Here is an 18,520-nt window from a genome sequence, read left to right on the forward strand (position 1 = left end):
TCTTTAATCTCATGCTGAGCTCTTTAATCTTACATTGATCTGTTTAATCTGTTGATCTCCTTAATGCCGTGATCTCTTTAATCTCATGTTGATCTCTTTAATCTCATGATCTGTTTACTCTCATGTTGATCTGTTAATCTCAAATTGATCTCTTTAATGTGTCTCATACAGACCTGGCCTTTTTAACTGCATGTGCATCTGTTAGCTGTTTAATATTGATTTCTTTTACATCTTTCTGATATCAGTGTCTTTCTATTATGTTTCACATCAATCTCTCGTTAATTTGTCACATGAAAATATTTTTAATCTCTCATATCAAGTTAAGTCAGGTTTATTTGTACTACAGCCCAAAATCACAAGGTGGTTCTGAAGGGCTTCACAATCAGCCCAATATACAATAATATGACAACCTATATCCAAAGTGGGGAAACCTCAGGAAGAGGAGGAAGAGGAGCGGTCCCTCTTCCAGGACACACACACATGCAATAGCTGTTGAATGGAAAGAACACACAACAGTAACAGATTTATCATGTAGATAGATACTTTAATCAGTTTCTATGGCAACCTGTCTTTTTAATGATCTTGTAAATATGTCATGGAGATCTTTTTAACCACATCAGTCATTTTAATGTGTTGCGTTGAGCTCTCTTTAACCTGTCAGTCTTCTGAATCTCATGTCGATCTCTTTCTAATCGGACTGGTTGATCTCTCTCAGTGTATTTGGTTCAAGATGGCAGTCATGGAGACGGGAGAAGAGTGGGTGGAGTCAGCGGAATGGAGGCGTGCCTTGGAGCATGTTGGACCGCTCTCTGCTGCTGCTGCCTTTGGGACATGTTCACCTGATGTTCACCTGAACTTTAAACTTTTGCCTCTATCCACCACCTGCACAGAGCTAACCCCTTCATTCCCATCATGCACTGTGGCTTAGGTTTGATTTGCCACAAGAAAACTTACAGCACCAACAAAGGACATGCAGTTGTCTCTACAAATGTTTAAGGAATAGCCTAGACCAGTGGTTCTCAATCGGGTCCTCAGGTAGCAGCAGTACTGCTGTTTTGTTTCTTTCTACAGGTAATTCATTGGTAGTTCATGGTGTAAAACCTCCCTGAATGGAGGCAAACCCAGTACCACTGCGCTTACCCGAGGACCTAATTGAGAACCACTCTCCAAGACTGTCTTCTCATCGTTCCTGGGTTGGTAGTATTCTTTCCTGATCTCTGTTGAGGAATCTTTGCATAAAATGTTCAGCGTAATTGCAGTTCCCAGTGAAAACATGTGTTACCTCTCATCCAAACAGATGGTTCAGAGCCACACTGGTTTTCAGAATGTTGCTAAGACTGCTAGCTTAACGTCATCTCTGACACTGGTGCCAGTCAGTAAGCGGTACAGACCGCTAGCTTAACGTCATCTCTGACACTGGTGCCGGTCAGTAAGCGGTACAGACGGCTAGCTTAACGTCATCTCTGACACTGGTGCCGGTCAGTAAGCGGTACAGACGGCTAGCTTAATGTCATCTCTGACACTGGTGCCGGTCAGTAAGCGGTACAGACCGCTAGCTTAACGTCATCTCTGACACTGGTGCCGGTCAGTAAGCGGTACAGACCGCTAGCTTAACGTCATCTCTGATACTGGTGCCAGTCAGTAAGCGGTACAGACCGCTATATTAATGTTATCTCTGATACTGGTGCCAGTCAGTAAGCGGTACAGACCGCTAGCTTAACGTCATCTCTGATACTGGTGCCAGTCAGTAAGCGGTACAGACGGCTAGCTTAATGTCATCTCTGACACTGGTGCCAGTCAGTAAGCGGTACAGACCGCTAGCTTAACGCCATCTCTGACACTGGTGCCAGTCAGTAAGCGGTACAGACCGCTATCTTAACGTCATCTCTGATACTGGTGCCAGTCAGTAAGCGGTACAGACCGCTATCTTAACGTCATCTCTGATACTGGTGCCAGTCAGTAAGCGGTACAGACGGCTAGCTTAATGTCATCTCTGACACTGGTGCCAGTCAGTAAGCGGTACAGACCGCTAGCTTAACGCCATCTCTGACACTGGTGCCGGTCAGTAAGCGGTACAGACCGCTATCTTAACGTCATCTCTGATACTGGTGCCAGTCAGTAAGCGGTACAGACCGCTAGCTTAACGTCATCTCTGACACTGGTGCCAGTCAGTAAGCGGTACAGACCGCTAGCTTAACGTCATCTCTGACACTGGTGCCAGTCAGTAAGCGGTACAGACCGCTAGCTTAACGTCATCTCTGATACTGGTGCCAGTCAGTAAGCGGTACAGACCGCTAGCTTAACGTCATCTCTGACACTGGTGCCAGTCAGTAAGCGGTACAGACGCTGAGCAGCATTCTGGCAGAGGTCAAACACGTTTCTGACTGACTTTTTCTAAATGACCGACTGTGACTTGTAGTTTATTAGCAGCTGGATTTGGGAGTTGGGAAGATGTCACGATGAAGAGGGCCTGTCTGTTTTCAGCTGATAATTTAGAATTTTCATTAAATGTAATGTTGTTTTGTTAAGCCTGGTACTACCACTGTTATTAATCTGACCTCCTTCCTCTTCGAACCTTTATTCGGTGTCTCGTTGAACATGAATGAAAACATCATGTAGAAGTTTGGTGCCTTTCCTATTAATGTTGTAAAGATGCTTTAAATGTCAGTATTAATAAAAATGTTTATTTAAATGGAGCTTTGGTTGTTTTAACTGATGCTGCACTGCACAGATGTGAGGAATTAGAGTTAGTACTGTCATGTATTTTGGATCTAGTTTTTCCATTCCCCTCTTTAATGGTAAATCCTGCACGGAGATGACGTCTCGACAGTCTTTAAATCTTAAATGTATCATCACAAGTCATTCTACATATGCAGGAGGCCATTTTGCAATTAGGAATTGCATTGCCCTAAGTATACACGCAATACTACCTAAGCAAAAATATAGATAACCTAGTTTGCAACATTATACCCCTTTCACACTGCCCAAAAACCCGCTAACAGCCATCATATATATATATATATATGTGTGTGTGTGTGTGTGTGTGTGTGTGTATACATATATAGTGGCAGGAATGAGGAAAAACACAGGAGACCAAGGCGAGTTTGATGTTTATTCCTCAACTCCAAAAACCAACTGCAGCAGGAACAACCCTGCCCCGGCGAGCCTGGGAACGTAAACCACGCCCCCAGCTCACAGTCCTGCTGGGTGAGAGGCATAGACCCTAGTGTCCGCCACACAGCCCCCCCCCCCCCCGAACACCCAGAAGGGACTCCTGGAAAGAAAATCAGTGTCTCACTGGAGGCTTAAGCAGCCTGCCATAACGGCTGCGCCGTCCCTCAGCAGAAACAGTAGGTGAAACACAGTCCAATGCCGGCTGAGAAGCAGAACGCTGAACCCGTGAAGAGACTACCGGGGTCCTGGAAGGAGGACGACCCCGACGGGGAACCTGGGCCGGAAACACAACTTCGCCTGCCACCCTGTGCGCCGGTTTGAGCCTATCAAGCGTGACACGCTCCCTACGCCCACCAATATCCAGCACAAAACCCTTAGGACCCGTCTCAAGAACCCGAAATGGGCCATCGTATGGGGGTTGGAGGGGTGAGCGGTGAGCATCATGCCGTACAAAAACAAAACGAGCCGACATGAGCTCCGCAGGCACGAACGACCGCGGAAAACAGTGGTGAACGGGGCCTGGAACCCGAGTGCTGTCGGACAAACAAGGATAAACGGCCGGACGGGGTCGAGGAGCGGAACTCCCAGGCAAAAAGTCCCCAGGGACGCGGAGTGGCTGACCGAGCACCAGCTCAGCGAGTGACGCGTCGAGGTCCTCCTTAGGAGCCGAACGCAACCCGAGCATAACCCAAGGTAAACGGTCCACCCAGTTACCATCCGAGAGCGCAGCGCACAGCGCTGCCTTGAGCGACCGGTGAAAACGTTCACACAAGCCGTTAGCCTGAGGGTGATACGCGGTAGTGCGGTGTACCTGCACACCCAAGGATCGCGCAAGTGCCGACCAGAGCTCTGACACGAACTGGGGGCCCCTGTCTGAGGTGATATCTGACGGAGTGCCGAAACGGGCGACCCAGGAGGAAAGAAACGCGCGTGCAACATCCGAGGATGTTGTGGAGGACAGAGGGACAGCCTCTGGTCACCTGGTGGTTCGATCCACCATTGTGAGCAGGTGCGTAAAACCCTGTGAAGAAGGTAGAGGGCCCACCAGGTCCACATGCACGTGGTCGAAACGTCTGGCCGGGATCGGAAACGGTTCGAGGGGCGATTTAGTGTGCTGGTGGACCTTAGCGCGCTGGTACGCTACACATGCAGCTGCCCACCCCTTGACGTCCTTGCGGAGGCCAGGCCAGACGAACTTGGAACCGACCAACTTCACCGATGCCCGAACTCCAGGGTGCGAGAGGGACTGAATCGAATCGAAAACTCGACGGCGCCAGGCCACTGGAACAACGGGGCGGGGACGGCCGGTGGAGACATCGCAGAGGAGGGCAGGACTGCCTTCCTGCATCACAGCGTTCTCTAGCTTGAGACCGGTACGCGTTGACCTAAGGGCAAGGACGTCCGGGTCACTGGGCTGGTTGGCAGCCATAGCGGAGAAATCCACACCGAGGTGCACAGGACACACAAGCACACGCGACAGACAATCAGCAACAGGGTTGGACTTCCCGGCCACATGCTGAATGTCCGTTGTGAACTCGGAGATCGCCGCTAGGTGGCGCTGTTGACGAGCAGACCACGGCTCAGTCACCTTGGACATGGCAAAAGTCAGCGGCTTATGAGCCACATAAGCCGTGAATGGGCGACCCTCCAGCAGGAAGCGGAAATGCCGGGTTGCAAGGTGCAGTGCCAGCAACTCCCGGTCAAAAACGCTGTACTTGCGCTCGCTATCTCGCAGTTTGCGGCTAAAAAATGCGAGTGGCTGCCACGCATTCACCACACGCTGTTCAACCACAGCCCCCATGACTATGTCAGACGCATCGGTTGTTAAAGCTATGGACGCCGTGGGTGTGGGATGGGCGAGGAGGGCAGCGTTAGCCAGGGCGCACTTAACTCCGTCAAAGGCCTGGACCTGTGCGGGAGTCCAGTCGACAGGGTCGTTAGCCTTCTTAAGCCACAGGGCTTCGTAAAGTGGCTGAAGGAGGTGGGCAGCGCGAGGGAGGAAACGGTTATAGAAATTTACCATTCCCAAGAATTCCTGCAATGCCTTAACAGAGACCGGGCGGGGAAATTCCGCCACCGCTTGCACCTTAGAAGGCAACGGGACCGCGCCTTGCGGCGAAATGCGGTGACCCAAGAAGTCAATCACCGGCAGTCCAAACTGACACTTGGCCGGGTTGACTATCAGGCCGTGTTCGTCCAAACGACAGAAAACCTGTTTCAGGTGCGCCAGGTGCTCTTCAGCTGACGGACTGGCCACTAATATGTCGTCGAGATAAACGAACACGAAATCAAGGTCACGCAACACCGAGTCCATCAGCCTCTAAAAGGTTTGCGCTGCCCCCTTCAAGCCAAAAGGCATCGCATGAACTCAAAAAGCCCAAACGGGGTGATCACTGCGGTCTTGGCCACGTCCTCTGCGCGCACGGGAACCTGATGATAGCCGCGCACCAGGTCCACCTTAGAGAAGATAGTGGCACCTGCCAGGCGTATGGAAAAGTCCTGTATGTGTGGGATGGGATAGCGGTCATTGGCGGTGACGTTGTTCAGGCGGCGAAAGTCGCCGCAAGGCCGCCACGACCCATCCGCCTTGGGCACCATGTGAAGCGGCGAGGCCCACGGGCTGTTGGAACGCCTCACTATACCCAGACGCTCCATGATGGCGAACTCCTCCTTAGCTGGAGCCCATTTTACCGCGTCGAGGCGCCGCGCGCGCGCCAAAACTGGCGGTCCCAGAGTGGGAATGAAATGTTGTACCCCGTGTTTAGTAACCGCGATGGAAAAGGCAGGTGGAGTCACCGATGGAAAATCCGCCAGCAAACGCTGAAAAACATCCCCTGATGCTAAAAAGTTAGCGTGTGTTAACGGCCCGGCTCCCCCTGTCTCGCACGGAACAGTGGCGAAAGACACAGCATCAATTAAACGGCGGTTTGCAGCATCAACCAGCAGACCATTAGCACACAGAACATCCGCGCCGATAATAGGAACAGTAATGGCGGCCACTACAAAGTCCCGCTCAAAATGGCGCCCGTGGAAGCAAACAGTCACCAACCTTGTGCCAAACGTCGCAATGGACGAACCGTTAGCTGCACTTAACTGGGCCGCTGCCTTCGGCCGACCTGTCTGTCTTAGCAGGAGGGAGTAGGCTCTTTTGCGAGCCTGAGTCCACCAGAAACCGTCTTCCTGACATCGTGTCCTTAATGAAGAGCAGCTCACTACGTCCACCAGCACCCACAGCTGCTACTGGGTGCTGGCCCTGGAGTTTCCCGCCGCCTCAAACGTGCACGGAGGGACGCAGCGCCTCGCCTTGCCGCCGAACCGCCGGTGGAAGAAACAGAGGCCTCTCCCGCGCCGTCTCCGGGCAGTCACTTCAGCCACCACCGCCGGGTCCGCGTCCTCCGACGCCGGCTGCAGAGGCTCCGATGCCACACTCTGCACAGAGAACCGTCTGGTAGCCAGCAGGACCCGATCGGCCTCCTCAGCCAAACCTCGGCAGTCACCAGCGGCCAGACACGGGGAGTTAGCCAAAGCCGCGTGCACAGGAGACGGAAGCTGGCGCAGGGAAACGTGCGGGAAAAGGAATCCACCTTCGTCCGAGCCTAGCAGCGACAGCATATTGTCCATGAGATCCACAGCCGTCCCGTCGCCCAAACCCGATAGGGAAAGGATTATATCTGCCCTCTCTGCGGCAGATAGGCTGTACCTCCGGAGCAGAAGATGGTTGAGGGCGACGTATTTATCGTGTTGCGGGGGGGGGGGCGCAACAGCTGCATGGCCCGGCGTGTGGACCGCTGGTCCAGCGCAGCGACGACCAGATAGTATCTGGAGTCGTCCGCGGAGATTCCACGCAGGTGGAACAGCGCCTCGACATGCTGGAACCACGAGGCCGGGTCGCTCTTCCAGAACTCTGGGAGCTTCACAGCCGCGGCGAGAACGGCCGGCTGTGAGAGGTGGGGCGGCGTGGCCGAAGTGGATTCACACTCCTCTTCTGCTCCAAACATGTTCAATTCGGGGTCACCAATGTGGCAGGATGAGGAAAAACACAGGAGACCAAGGCGAGTTGGATGTTTATTCCTCAACTCCAAAAACCAACTGCAGCAGGAACAACCCTGCCCCGGCGAGCCCGGGAACGTAAACCACGCCCCAGCTCACAGTCCTGCTGGGTGAGAGGCATGGCCCCTAGTGGCCGCCACAATATATATATATATATATATATAATTTCAGCCGCTTGTATCCATGATCTCACCCTTTCGGTCACTACCCAAAGCTCATAACCGTAGCTGAGGGTTGGAATAAAGATTGACTGGTAAATTGAGAGCTTTGCCTTTCTGCTCAGCTCCCTCTTCACCACAATGGTCTGGTAAAACGTCCACATTACTGCTGATGCTGCACCAATCCGCCTGTCAATCTCCCGCTCCATCCTACCCTCACTCGTGAACAAGACCCCGAGATACTTGAACTCCTTCACTTGAGGCAACAACTCATCCCCAACCAGCAATCCAGCAATCCAGCAACTCATCCCCAACCAGCAATCCACCATTTTCCGGTGGAGAACCATGGCCTCACACTTGGAGGTGCTGATAAATAAAATAAACCCGATGATGTCTGAGAACTAAAAACAAAAAACTCTTCCAGAGGCCAAATAAGTCCATCTGTGGAAGCTTTATTTGAAATGCTGACAACAGAATATAACAGAATTCAGGAGAACTGACTGTGTTTGAAACTGAAAGACAGAGAGGCAACATCAACATTTTACCCATAATACACTGGGGCTGTTTAATGTGTTCAGATTTAAAGACCAAATGCAGAATGTATCAAGTTCTTGTTTGTTGTGTGTGTGTGTGTGTATGTTGTCACTCTTCTTCTTGAGTCTTTCTCTCATCTCCCTCTCTCTCCCTCTCTTCTTCTTGCTCCCTCCCTCTCTCTTCTTCTCTCTCCTCCTCCTCCTCTGGGGGGGAGGGGCTGGTGTCTCCTGTTTCCTCCTCCTCTAGGGGGGAAGGGCTGGCATCTGCTGTTTCTCCCTCATAGAGGATGTCTTCAGGGTTTGGAGCGGGAGGACAAAACTCCTCCGCAGGTACAATCTTTTGAAACATCTGCTCTGCCTGGGGTGGGATGGAGAGAGGGAGGGAGGGAGGGAAAAAAGAGTGACAGAGAGATGGAAACAAAGGTTAAAAACCAGCAATGACCCAACAATGTGGTGAAAGGTAAAACTAATGTATATTACATATTATACCAGGACTCCTCAGCTCTGTTCTGCTGCATCTTCTTTATCTTTATTGTCTGTTACTCCCTGCCTCAGCTAAGCTCACATCTTGTTAGTTGTTCTGCTGTATTCATACTGCTGGGTACCTTCTTCCTGCCAATGTTTGCATCCTAATGAATTCAAATGTGAATAAATTGCTGATACCTTGTAGACTGCTTGGTTCTTGCTTTTGCTAATGACCGCCAGCGGTAGCCTTTAGCCACCTATCTGGGCAGTGTTGTGACAGATACAAACTCCTCTGACTTAGAAGTGGACAGAAGAATCCAAGCGGCCACAAAAGCCTTTGGTGCCCTCCACAAACGACTTTGGTCCCACCATGACATCAGCTGACAACAAGGATCAAGGTCTACAACACAGCTGTTCTCCCGTCTCTACTATACTCCACTGAATGCATGTCCCTGTATCACAAGCACACCAGGAAGCTCACCAGCATTCAGCTTCCTCATCTGCGAAGGCTGCTGCGAATCAGATGGGAAGACAAGGTGTCAAATCAAGGTGTACAACACAGCTGTTCTCCCATCTCTACTATACTCCACTGAATGCATAACCCTGTATCACAAGCACACCAGGAAGCTAACCAGCATTCAGCTTCGTCATCTGCGAAGGCTGCTGCGAATCAGATGGGAAGACAAGGTGCCCGATGTGGGCACCTTGTCTTCCCATCTATACCGTCAAGTATTGAGCCGTGCTGGTACTGTCAGTGTTGAAGCCCTAACAACAGCCTCCCAGCTCCGATGGGCCGGCCATGTGAGAAGAACGCCAGACAACCGCCTATCAAAGGAGGTTTTCTACGGGGAGCAGTGCCAGGGGAAAAGGAAGCAGGGAGGCCAGAAGCTACGCTTCAAAACGTGCTCAAGCGCCACATGAAGATCTGCGGCATACAGTAGATGACTCCAGCTGGGAGACAGTGGCCCTGGACGGACAGAGATGGCGCTTTACAGTAACGCAAATGAGAACAGCTGTTGAACAAAAGAGACAAGAAGCCTATTATTCTGTCCTACGTGTTTGTGTCCATGTATAAACAGGCCGACAGATAGCCAACATGAAGAATCCCAAAGAAATACAGAGTCCCGGTCCAAGTTGAGGAACTTTACTGAAGAACTTTGAGAATTCAACCTTTTTTGTAAAACTGTATAGGGGGGCAATACAGAGAAAGAATGTTTCAATAAACATTGCATAAATTATAAAATGTTATCACATGTCTATGACATAACTACATAACACATGTAAATAACTGCACATGACTGCATGTAAATAATAATTGTAGGCTACATAACTGCATGTAAATAGCTGTACGTAACCTAGGAATGACGAAATCACACATGAATTATGAATGACTTATGAACCAATTGTAAATAATGTACATATAACATAGATCAATATGCTATAATATAGGCGGAATACGGGCAGAAAGAATAACGTGACATTTCTACCACGGAGCTGACACAGCTAACTAGCAACCGAAAGCCTGGCTGGCTAACTAGCTAACAGAAAATGGGAGAAGCTAACGTTACACATAGCTATTTTCATATTAACATGAATACAACGAAGTTCTTATAACAGACATCATCAATCACTTAAATAATGTCACAACTGAACTTACAGACGATGCTCTCCAAGGCACAAACGTAGATAGAAGCAATAAACACAGGAGCTGGGCAAACATATGAAACTCCGCATGGAAAGCTGGACTGTACCGTTCCCACGACTACCAGGCAGCAAACTATCCCCTGAATTAAAGTCACGTGAGGGAGGCTAGAGGGAGCAAATACACTTCAAAATAAAAGTACCCTTCTCACATTCTAATAAAGTAACATCACACATATGATAAGGCCCATCATGCAAGACACAACAGACCAACTCACACAACATTGATCTGTGACAAATGTGGACGGATATTGTGGCTCTAATGTGGGCCTGATGGCCCACGTGTGCTGCCGAGCTTAAACTGCATCACAGTCATCACTGTTTCGATGGACTGCCAAAGACGAAGAAGCTAATACACCTGCTGTGGCAACATGGCTTGTGCCAACTGTGCTGTCATGTCAGACAGATGTGTCTATGAGCTAGAGCACTCTTTACGTTATGGCACTCCACACAGCTCAGACCCCAGGCCTCTAGTGGGCCTACTAGATGATGCAGACTTTATTTTTGTCCCACAGGGAAATAGTGCATCCATTAGCAGGCCACCAACTGCATGGCCCGGCAGTCACCCCTCCCGACAGCAAATCTTTTTCTGTGCTTGGTAGCTCTGTTGGTAGTCCTGTTGATAGTCCTGTTGGCAGCCCTGTTGGTAGTCCTATTGGTAGCCTTGTTGGTCAGTCTCCCTCTTCTACCCCTGCAGCCACTGCTAAACCATGCATGCTAGATGGTTTAGAATGCTGCGGCTAGAATCCCAACTAAATCTAGGAAATTTGACCATATTACACCAATTCTTGCCTGTCTGTGCCCCTGAGCAAGGCAATAGGAAGAAATAACTGGAGTTGGTTCCCAGGTGCTGTACGGCAGCTTCCCACTGCTCCAAGCTACACAGCTAGGATGGGTTAAATGCAGAGTGTGAATTTCATTGTGCGTATGTACAAAATGACAAATAAAGTGTATTCTACTCTATCAAACACACACACACACACACACACACACACAGAGTGTCAGTACTCACCTGACTGATGACCTGCTGGTGTCCTAACTGGCTGTCTGGTCCTCTGCAGATGTAAATATTCGACGGCAGATCGTGTCCTTCAACCTCCATCCCTGAACTGTCAGCCATGTTGAAATACACACACCACAATACATGTGCACAGTCCTCTGAAAACACACACACACACACACACACAGAAACAGATAGATTAGAGATTAGGTCTTGAAGGTCAAGGGTCAGGCTCCATTTTAATGACAGATGTTGAACATGACGATGTCAACATCTGTCATTAAAACAGAGCTCCATATGGCGACTAAAATGGTCGCCAATGCGACTAACCTTTTAATTTTGCCACCATTTTTTCTTCCAGTCGCCACCATTACCCACAAGCCAAAAAAAAGAAAAAGAAAAAAGAAATTGTGTTGCTATAAGCCTTTGTTGGGACCTGCGTTACCCAGAATCCTATGTGTTATGATGCAGGCTAGTGACGTGCTGAGCTGAGAGGTTGGGATGTTGGAACATGGAGTCTGGCAGGTGGGATAATAAAAGCTTCGGCGTAAACTTGGAAAAGGTCTCGGTCCATCATTTTAAAACAAACAAAATATGGTACGGGGCAAAAAACTACAGGGAGGTGTAGTTTTACTACAGCATAGCACTGTAGTAAAATTACAGTGTAGCACTGTGACGAGCCACATGGATTTCTTAAACCCACCGGAGAGTTTGAAACTTACTGGGAATGTCGACCGCAACAGGCGCACCTTCAAGCAGCAGATTCAACTGTACAAGGTGGCCATGGACAGCCAGATGCTAGGAAGGTAGCATTACTGCTAACAATAGCAGGCCCACATGCCACTGAAGTGTACGATACGTTGGTGTATGAAGATGAAGAGAAACTCGATAAAGTGTTTGATAAATGTGATGCTCGTTGCTCTCCAAAGAAAAAACATACGTGAGACACGTATTTCCTTCATGTGTGCAGCAACAACGTGAGCCTTTTGATAGCTTTCTGACTGACCTGAAGCTGCAAACACAGTCATGTAACTTTGCTTCACTGAAAGACTCCATGATCCAGGACCAGAGAGTTTCTGGAGTGAAGGATAAAAGACTCCATGATCCGGGACCAGAGAGTTTCTGGAGTGAAGGATAAAAGACTCCATGATCCGGGACCAGAGAGTTTCTGGAGTGGAGGATGAAAGACTCCATGATACGGGACCAGGGAGTTTCTGGAGTGGAGGATAAAAGACTCCATGATCCGGGACCAGAGAGTTTCTGGAGCGGAGGATAAAAAGGTCAGAGAAAGGCTACTGAGGGAAACAGAGCTAACGCTAAAGGGCGCTATTAAGATCTGCCAGGCGAGTGAACTGTCCCAAATGCATGTGAGGAAGTTCAGCGAGATGGCAGCAGGCACAGTGACCATGAGTGACTGCGTGGCTGTTGGTGTGGTCTCAAGCCAAGGAAGAAGACACACACAGATCCGACCTGCACCGCGGACAGGCAACAGGATGTTCAGCTTCAAACGCTGTGGTTCACAGCACAAGCCAAGACAGTGTCCAGCCTCTGGTAAGCAATGCTCTTACTGCCAGGGAAAGAATCATTTTGCTAAACAGTGCTTCTCAAAAAGAAAAGGGAATAAAGGAATGTCTGTAAATATTGTGGATAACACTGATCTAAGTGAGACATTTTTTGTTGGCATAGTGAACTGTGAAAATGAGCCAGAGAAAGAAAGGATGGGTACTGTATCATGGTGTATTATCATAGTGATGGGTACTGTACAATGGTATATCATCATAGTGATGGGTACTGTACCACGGTGTATTATCATAGTGATGGGTACTGTACCATGGTATGTTATCGTAGTGATGGGTACTGTACAATGGTATATCATCATAGTGATGGGTACTGTACCACGGTGTATTATCATAGTGATGGGTACTGTATCATGCTGTATCATCACAGTGATGGGTACTGTATCATGATGTATTATCATAGTGATGGGTACTGTATCATGGTGTATCATCATAGCGATGGGTACTGTGTCATGGTGTATTATCATAGTGTTGGGTACTGTACCGTGGTGTATTATTATAGTGATGGGTACTGTACCATGGTGTATTATCGTAGCGATGGGTACTGTATCGTGGTGTATTATTATAGTGATGGGTACTGTACCATAGTGTATTATCATAGTGATCAGGGTACTGTATCATGGTGTATTATCAGAGTGATGGGTACTGTATCTTGGTGTATTATCATAGTGATGGGTACTGTATCATGGTGTATTATCATCATAACGTTACAGTCAGGATCTTTTATTATGCAGTAGGCTTTGAGCAAGTTCTGATGTTGTCATGTGATGTCAGCTGGTGTGGTTTGTGTGGAAGCATAGCGTAAACCATTGGCTGATTCACTGTGTGGATTTTTTACTGTTGTTGCTCGACTGATATAAAAACATTGCAACAGTGAATAGTTGTTCAGTCTCCGTGTTCCCTGCATGGCTAGAGTTCCTCCAGTTGTTCTGTCTCCGTGTTCCCTGCATGGCTAGAGTTCCTATAGTTGTTCTGTCTCCGTGTTCCCTGCATGGCTAGAGTTCCAATAGTTGTTCTGTCTCCGTGTTCCCTGCATGGCTAGAGTTCCTATAGTTGTTCTGTCTCTGTGTTCCCTGGATGGCTAGGGTTCCTACAGATGTTCTGTCTCTGTGTTCCCTGCATGGCTAGAGTTCCTATAGTTGTTCTGTCTCCGTGTTCCCTGCATGGCTAAAGTTCCTATAGTTGTTCTGTCTCCGTGTTCCCTGCATGGCTAGAGTTCCTATAGTTGTTCTGTCTCCGTGTTCCCTGCATGGCTAGAGTTCCTATAGTTGTTCTGTCTCCGTGTTCCCTGCATGGCTAGAGTTCCAATAGTTGTTCTGTCTCCGTGTTCCCTGCATGGCTAGAGTTCCTATAGTTGTTCTGTCTCCGTGTTCCCTGGATGGCTAGAGTTCCTATAGTTGTTCTGTCTCCGTGTTCCCTGCATGGCTAGAGTTTCTATAGTTGTTCTGTCTCCGTGTTCCCTGCATGGCTTGAGTTCCTATAGTTGTTCTGTCTCCGTGTTCCCTGCATGGCTAGAGTTCCTATAGTTGTTCTGTCTCCGTGTTCCCTGCATGGCTAAAGTTCCTATAGTTGTTCTGTCTCCGTGTTCCCTGCATGGCTAGAGTTCCTATAGTTGTTCTGTCTCCGTGTTCCCTGCATGGCTAGAGTTCCTATAGTTGTTCTGTCTCCGTGTTCCCTGGATGGCTAGAGTTCCTATAGTTGTTCTGTCTCCGTGTTCCCTGGATGGCTAGGGTTCCTATAGTTGTTCTGTCTCCGTGTTCCCTGCATGGCTTGAGTTCCTATAGTTGTTCTGTCTCCGTGTTCCCTGGATGGCTAGAGTTCCTATTGTTGTTCTGTCTCCGTGTTTCCTGCATGGCTAAAGTTCCTATAGTTGTTCTGTCTCCGTGTTCCCTGCATGGCTAGAGTTCCTATAGTTGTTCTGTCTCCGTGTTCCCTGCATGGCTAGACTTCCTATAGTTGTTCTGTCTCCGTGTTCCCTGCATGGCTAGAGTTCCTATAGTTGTTCTGTCTCTGTGTTCCCTGGATGGCTAAAGTTCCTATAGTTGTTCTGTCTCCGTGTTCCCTGCATGGCTAGAGTTCCTATTGTTGTTCTGTCTCCGTGTTTCCTGCATGGCTAAAGTTCCTATAGTTGTTCTGTCTCCGTGTTCCCTGCATGGCTAGAGTTCCTATAGTTGTTCTGTCTCCGTGTTCCCTGCATGGCTAGAGTTCCTATAGTTGTTTTGTCTCCGTGTTCCCTGCATGGCTAGAGTTCCTACAGTTGTTCTGTCTCCGTGTTCCCTGCATGGCTAGAGTTCCTATAGTTGTTCTGTCTCCGTGTTCCCTGGATGGCTAGAGTTCCTATAGTCATTCTGTCTCCGTGTTCCCTGGATGGCTAGGGTTCCTATAGTTGTTCTGTCTCCGTGTTCCCTGCATGGCTTGAGTTCCTATAGTTGTTCTGTCTCCGTGTTCCCTGGATGGCTAGGGTTCCTATAGTTGTTCTGTCTCCGTGTTCCCTGCATGGCTTGAGTTCCTATAGTTGTTCTGTCTCTGTGTTCCCTGCATGGCTTGAGTTCCTATAGTTGTTCTGTCTCCGTGTTCCCTGGATGGCTAGAGTTCCTATCGTTGTTCTGTCTCCGTGTTTCCTGCATGGCTAAGTTTCCTATAGTTGTTCTGTCTCTGTGTTCCCTGCATGGCTAGAGTTCCTATAGCTGTTCAGTCTCCGTGTTCCCTGCATGGCTAGAGTTCCGCTATAAGAAGTGAAATGTTATTGACAGTGAACTGTATGTAGTAACAGCAGAATGTTTTTTTTCAGTAACCCTGCAATTGACCGCACATGTCAATGTATGTATGTGCATGTGACATGTGCAGTAGCGCACCAGAAAATAGGGCTCCCCTGAAAGCCACTATGTAATTTGAACCCTTGATGTGGCTAACTGCTTGTTAGCTAACTGTGTAGTTAGCTAACAAATATCTGGCTTTTCTCACTCCTTGCCCATCCAAACCCAGCTTCTACATCAGATGCCAATGATGTCGACACCAACTGGACAAGTTCTCAAGTGACATTTGTGGCATCCCAGCCTGATTCAGTTGAAGATAGTTGAATAAAATAGTGGGGGGCGGGGGGGGGGGAGACTGGACATCTAAGTATTTATGACTGCAGTATATTGAACATTGCAAGTATTGTGTATGTAAAGAACACATTGAGTAGAGTATGGAAGACAGAGCAAACAAAGGTAGACCGTACAAATGGGAAAGAAAAGGCAGTGCGAGGCAGCCCTTTAAAAACGTAGCATATGACATCACTATGTTTTGTCTATTGAAAATTTGATTTGGATCCTAAATAGTTTGGATTTAGAAGCCAATGGCTCCTAGATATTTTGTTTTACCTGGAGCCCTGTAAAATGGAACACAGCCTGGCACAGTGACACCTGGAACGATATATGATTTGTGACACATATATGATTTGTGACAGAAGGGTACCACCAAGAGTTAAAGGGGAGGTTTACAAGATGGTTGTGAGACCAGTTATGTTATATGGTTTGGAGACAGTGGCACTGATGAAAAGACAGGAGGTGGAGCTGGAGGTGACAGAGCTTAAGATGACAAGATTTTCGTTGGGAGTGACGAAGAAGGACAGGATTAGGAACAAGTATATTAGAGGGACAGCTCAGGTTGGACGGTTTGGAGACAAAGCAAGAGAGACAAGACTGAGATGGCTTGGACATGTGTGGAGGAGAGATGCTGGGTATATTGGGAGAAGGATGCTGAATATGGGGCTGCCAGGGAAGAGGAGAAGAGGAAGGCCAAAGAGGAGGTTTACGGATGTGGTGAGAAAGGACATGCAGGTGGCGAGTGTGACAGAGGAAGATGCAGAGCCATGCAGTACAGGTTGTGAAGCACTCAACTTAAAGGCAACTAATTGTAAGCTAAGACACAAAGATGAGTTTTAAGTTTGATTTAAAGGACTCAACAGACTCTGACTGTCTGATTGTCTCTCTGACTGTCTGTATTTTGAGAGTGAAGTGCTTGAGATGGAATGTACGGTGTATGGTTTAAGGAGATCAGACAGGTAAGATTGGGCCAGCCCATTTAGGATTTTATAAGTCAGCAGAAGCACCTTGAAGTCTGATCTAACATGGATAGGAAGCCAATGAAGGGAGGCAAGAATTGGTGTAATATGGATCAAATTTCCTAGATTTAGTCAGATTCCAGATTTAATTGGGATTCTAGATTTAGTCAGAGTCTAGACTTACTTAGGATTTTAGATTTACTTAGGGTTCTAGATTTGGTTTGGATCCTAGATTTAGTTAGGATTCTAGCAGCAGCATTCTGAACCATCTGAAGACTTTTAGTACTAGCATGTGGCAGACCTGAAAACAACATTACAGTAACCAAGTCTGGATGAAACGAATGCATGTAGTCTCTGTGTCAGCCATGGACAGGAACGACTGAATGTTAGCCATGTTATGTAAGTGGATCGCACGGTGAAAAATAACGCCTCAAATCAGAAAAGGAGTCTCAACATCATGTCATGGAATGCATGCATGTAGGTTGATTCACAGAGCAAATTCTTCAGTTCACAAGCCAATTTGACAGTTGAGAACGTCTTGTTGCAAGAAATATATAAGGACACTGGAATTATATGTAATTGTTTCACATTCAAAGTAAGAGATATTTGTACAGAAAGAAAAACCTGTACTCACAAATATGTGTATCCCTTTGTACAAATCAGTTCTCACCCATTTCAATGACGAGTTAAAAGACAATGTGAGAGAGATTTGCTTGTGGACAGTGAAACATTTGCAGATGTGTCCCTTGATTATGAATCATGATACACACATTCTGTCAGTAATTTGAGACGCTCCCTCTCTCAACTCACATGCTGCACTGTCATGGATGTTTTGACGGACAAGCTGTTTCAGGGTCTTCAGTGGAAGATGAGCACTAGTTCTGTACAGAGGGACAGACAACAGAGCACACACAGCTGGAAGGTGTGCTGGATTACCTTTGTCAGCCGAGTCATTTGTTTGGAATAAACTGGAAACTATAGGAGACAGGTCCTGGTGGGCGGAGCCAATTGACTGACAGGTGAGGTGAACCAGATCTAGACAGAAACAAACACATTCAATAAAATAATCTCCATGGCAACAGACAGACTGCATGAACCATCTAAGGAGTTTATCCTGTGTAATATGTTTTAACCATTTATGTTTGACAGTTGCACTTGCTACTTAATCATTTGAAATGGCCTACAACATACACCTACACCTAATGCCTACACCATAAACCTACACCATACGCCTACACCATATGTCTACACTTACACCATACAGCATATGCCTACACCATACACCTACACCATACGCCTACACCGTACACCATACGCCTACACCATACGCCTACAGCTTATGCCTACACCATACACCTACACCTACACCATATGCCTACACTTACACCATACGCCTACACCACACACCATACAGCATACACATACACCTACACCATACACCTACACCATACGCCTACACCATACACCTACACCATACACCTATGCTATATGCCTATACCACACACCATACATCTACACCTTATGCCTACACCACACGCCTACACCTACACCACACCTACATCATACACTCACACCATATGTCTACACCATACACCTACACCTACTACACCATACGTCTACGCCATACACCTACACTATACACCTACACCATATGCCTACATCATACACCATATGCCTACACCACATGCCTACACCTATACCATACACCTACACCTACACCATACACCTACACCATACTTACACCATACACCTAAACCTACCTACACCATACACCTAAACCTTATACCTAAACCATACACCATACACCTAAATCA

At 47.8% G+C, this 18,520-nt stretch overlaps 1 protein-coding gene across 2 annotated transcripts in view; it reads right to left on the minus strand.

Annotated features, from left to right (window-relative positions):
• Window positions 1–7,818: 7,818 nt before the first annotated feature.
• Window positions 7,819–18,520, minus strand: part of chm (CHM Rab escort protein) — a 106,596-nt gene continuing 95,894 nt past the window's right edge. For both annotated transcript variants that reach the window (XM_056284492.1, XM_056284491.1), the window contains exons 15-17: window positions 17,643–17,741; window positions 11,094–11,239; window positions 7,819–8,273 (exon numbers count right to left, since the gene is read on the minus strand). In XM_056284492.1, coding sequence (XP_056140467.1) covers window positions 8,025–8,273; window positions 11,094–11,239; window positions 17,643–17,741 — 494 coding nt within the window. In that variant the 3' untranslated portion in view covers window positions 7,819–8,024. The remainder of the gene's footprint in view (window positions 8,274–11,093; window positions 11,240–17,642; window positions 17,742–18,520) is intronic.

The sequence above is a fragment of the Lampris incognitus genome, chromosome 8 (assembly GCF_029633865.1).
Source record: "Lampris incognitus isolate fLamInc1 chromosome 8, fLamInc1.hap2, whole genome shotgun sequence".
In the NCBI taxonomy this organism is placed as follows: Eukaryota; Metazoa; Chordata; class Actinopteri; order Lampriformes; family Lampridae; genus Lampris; species Lampris incognitus.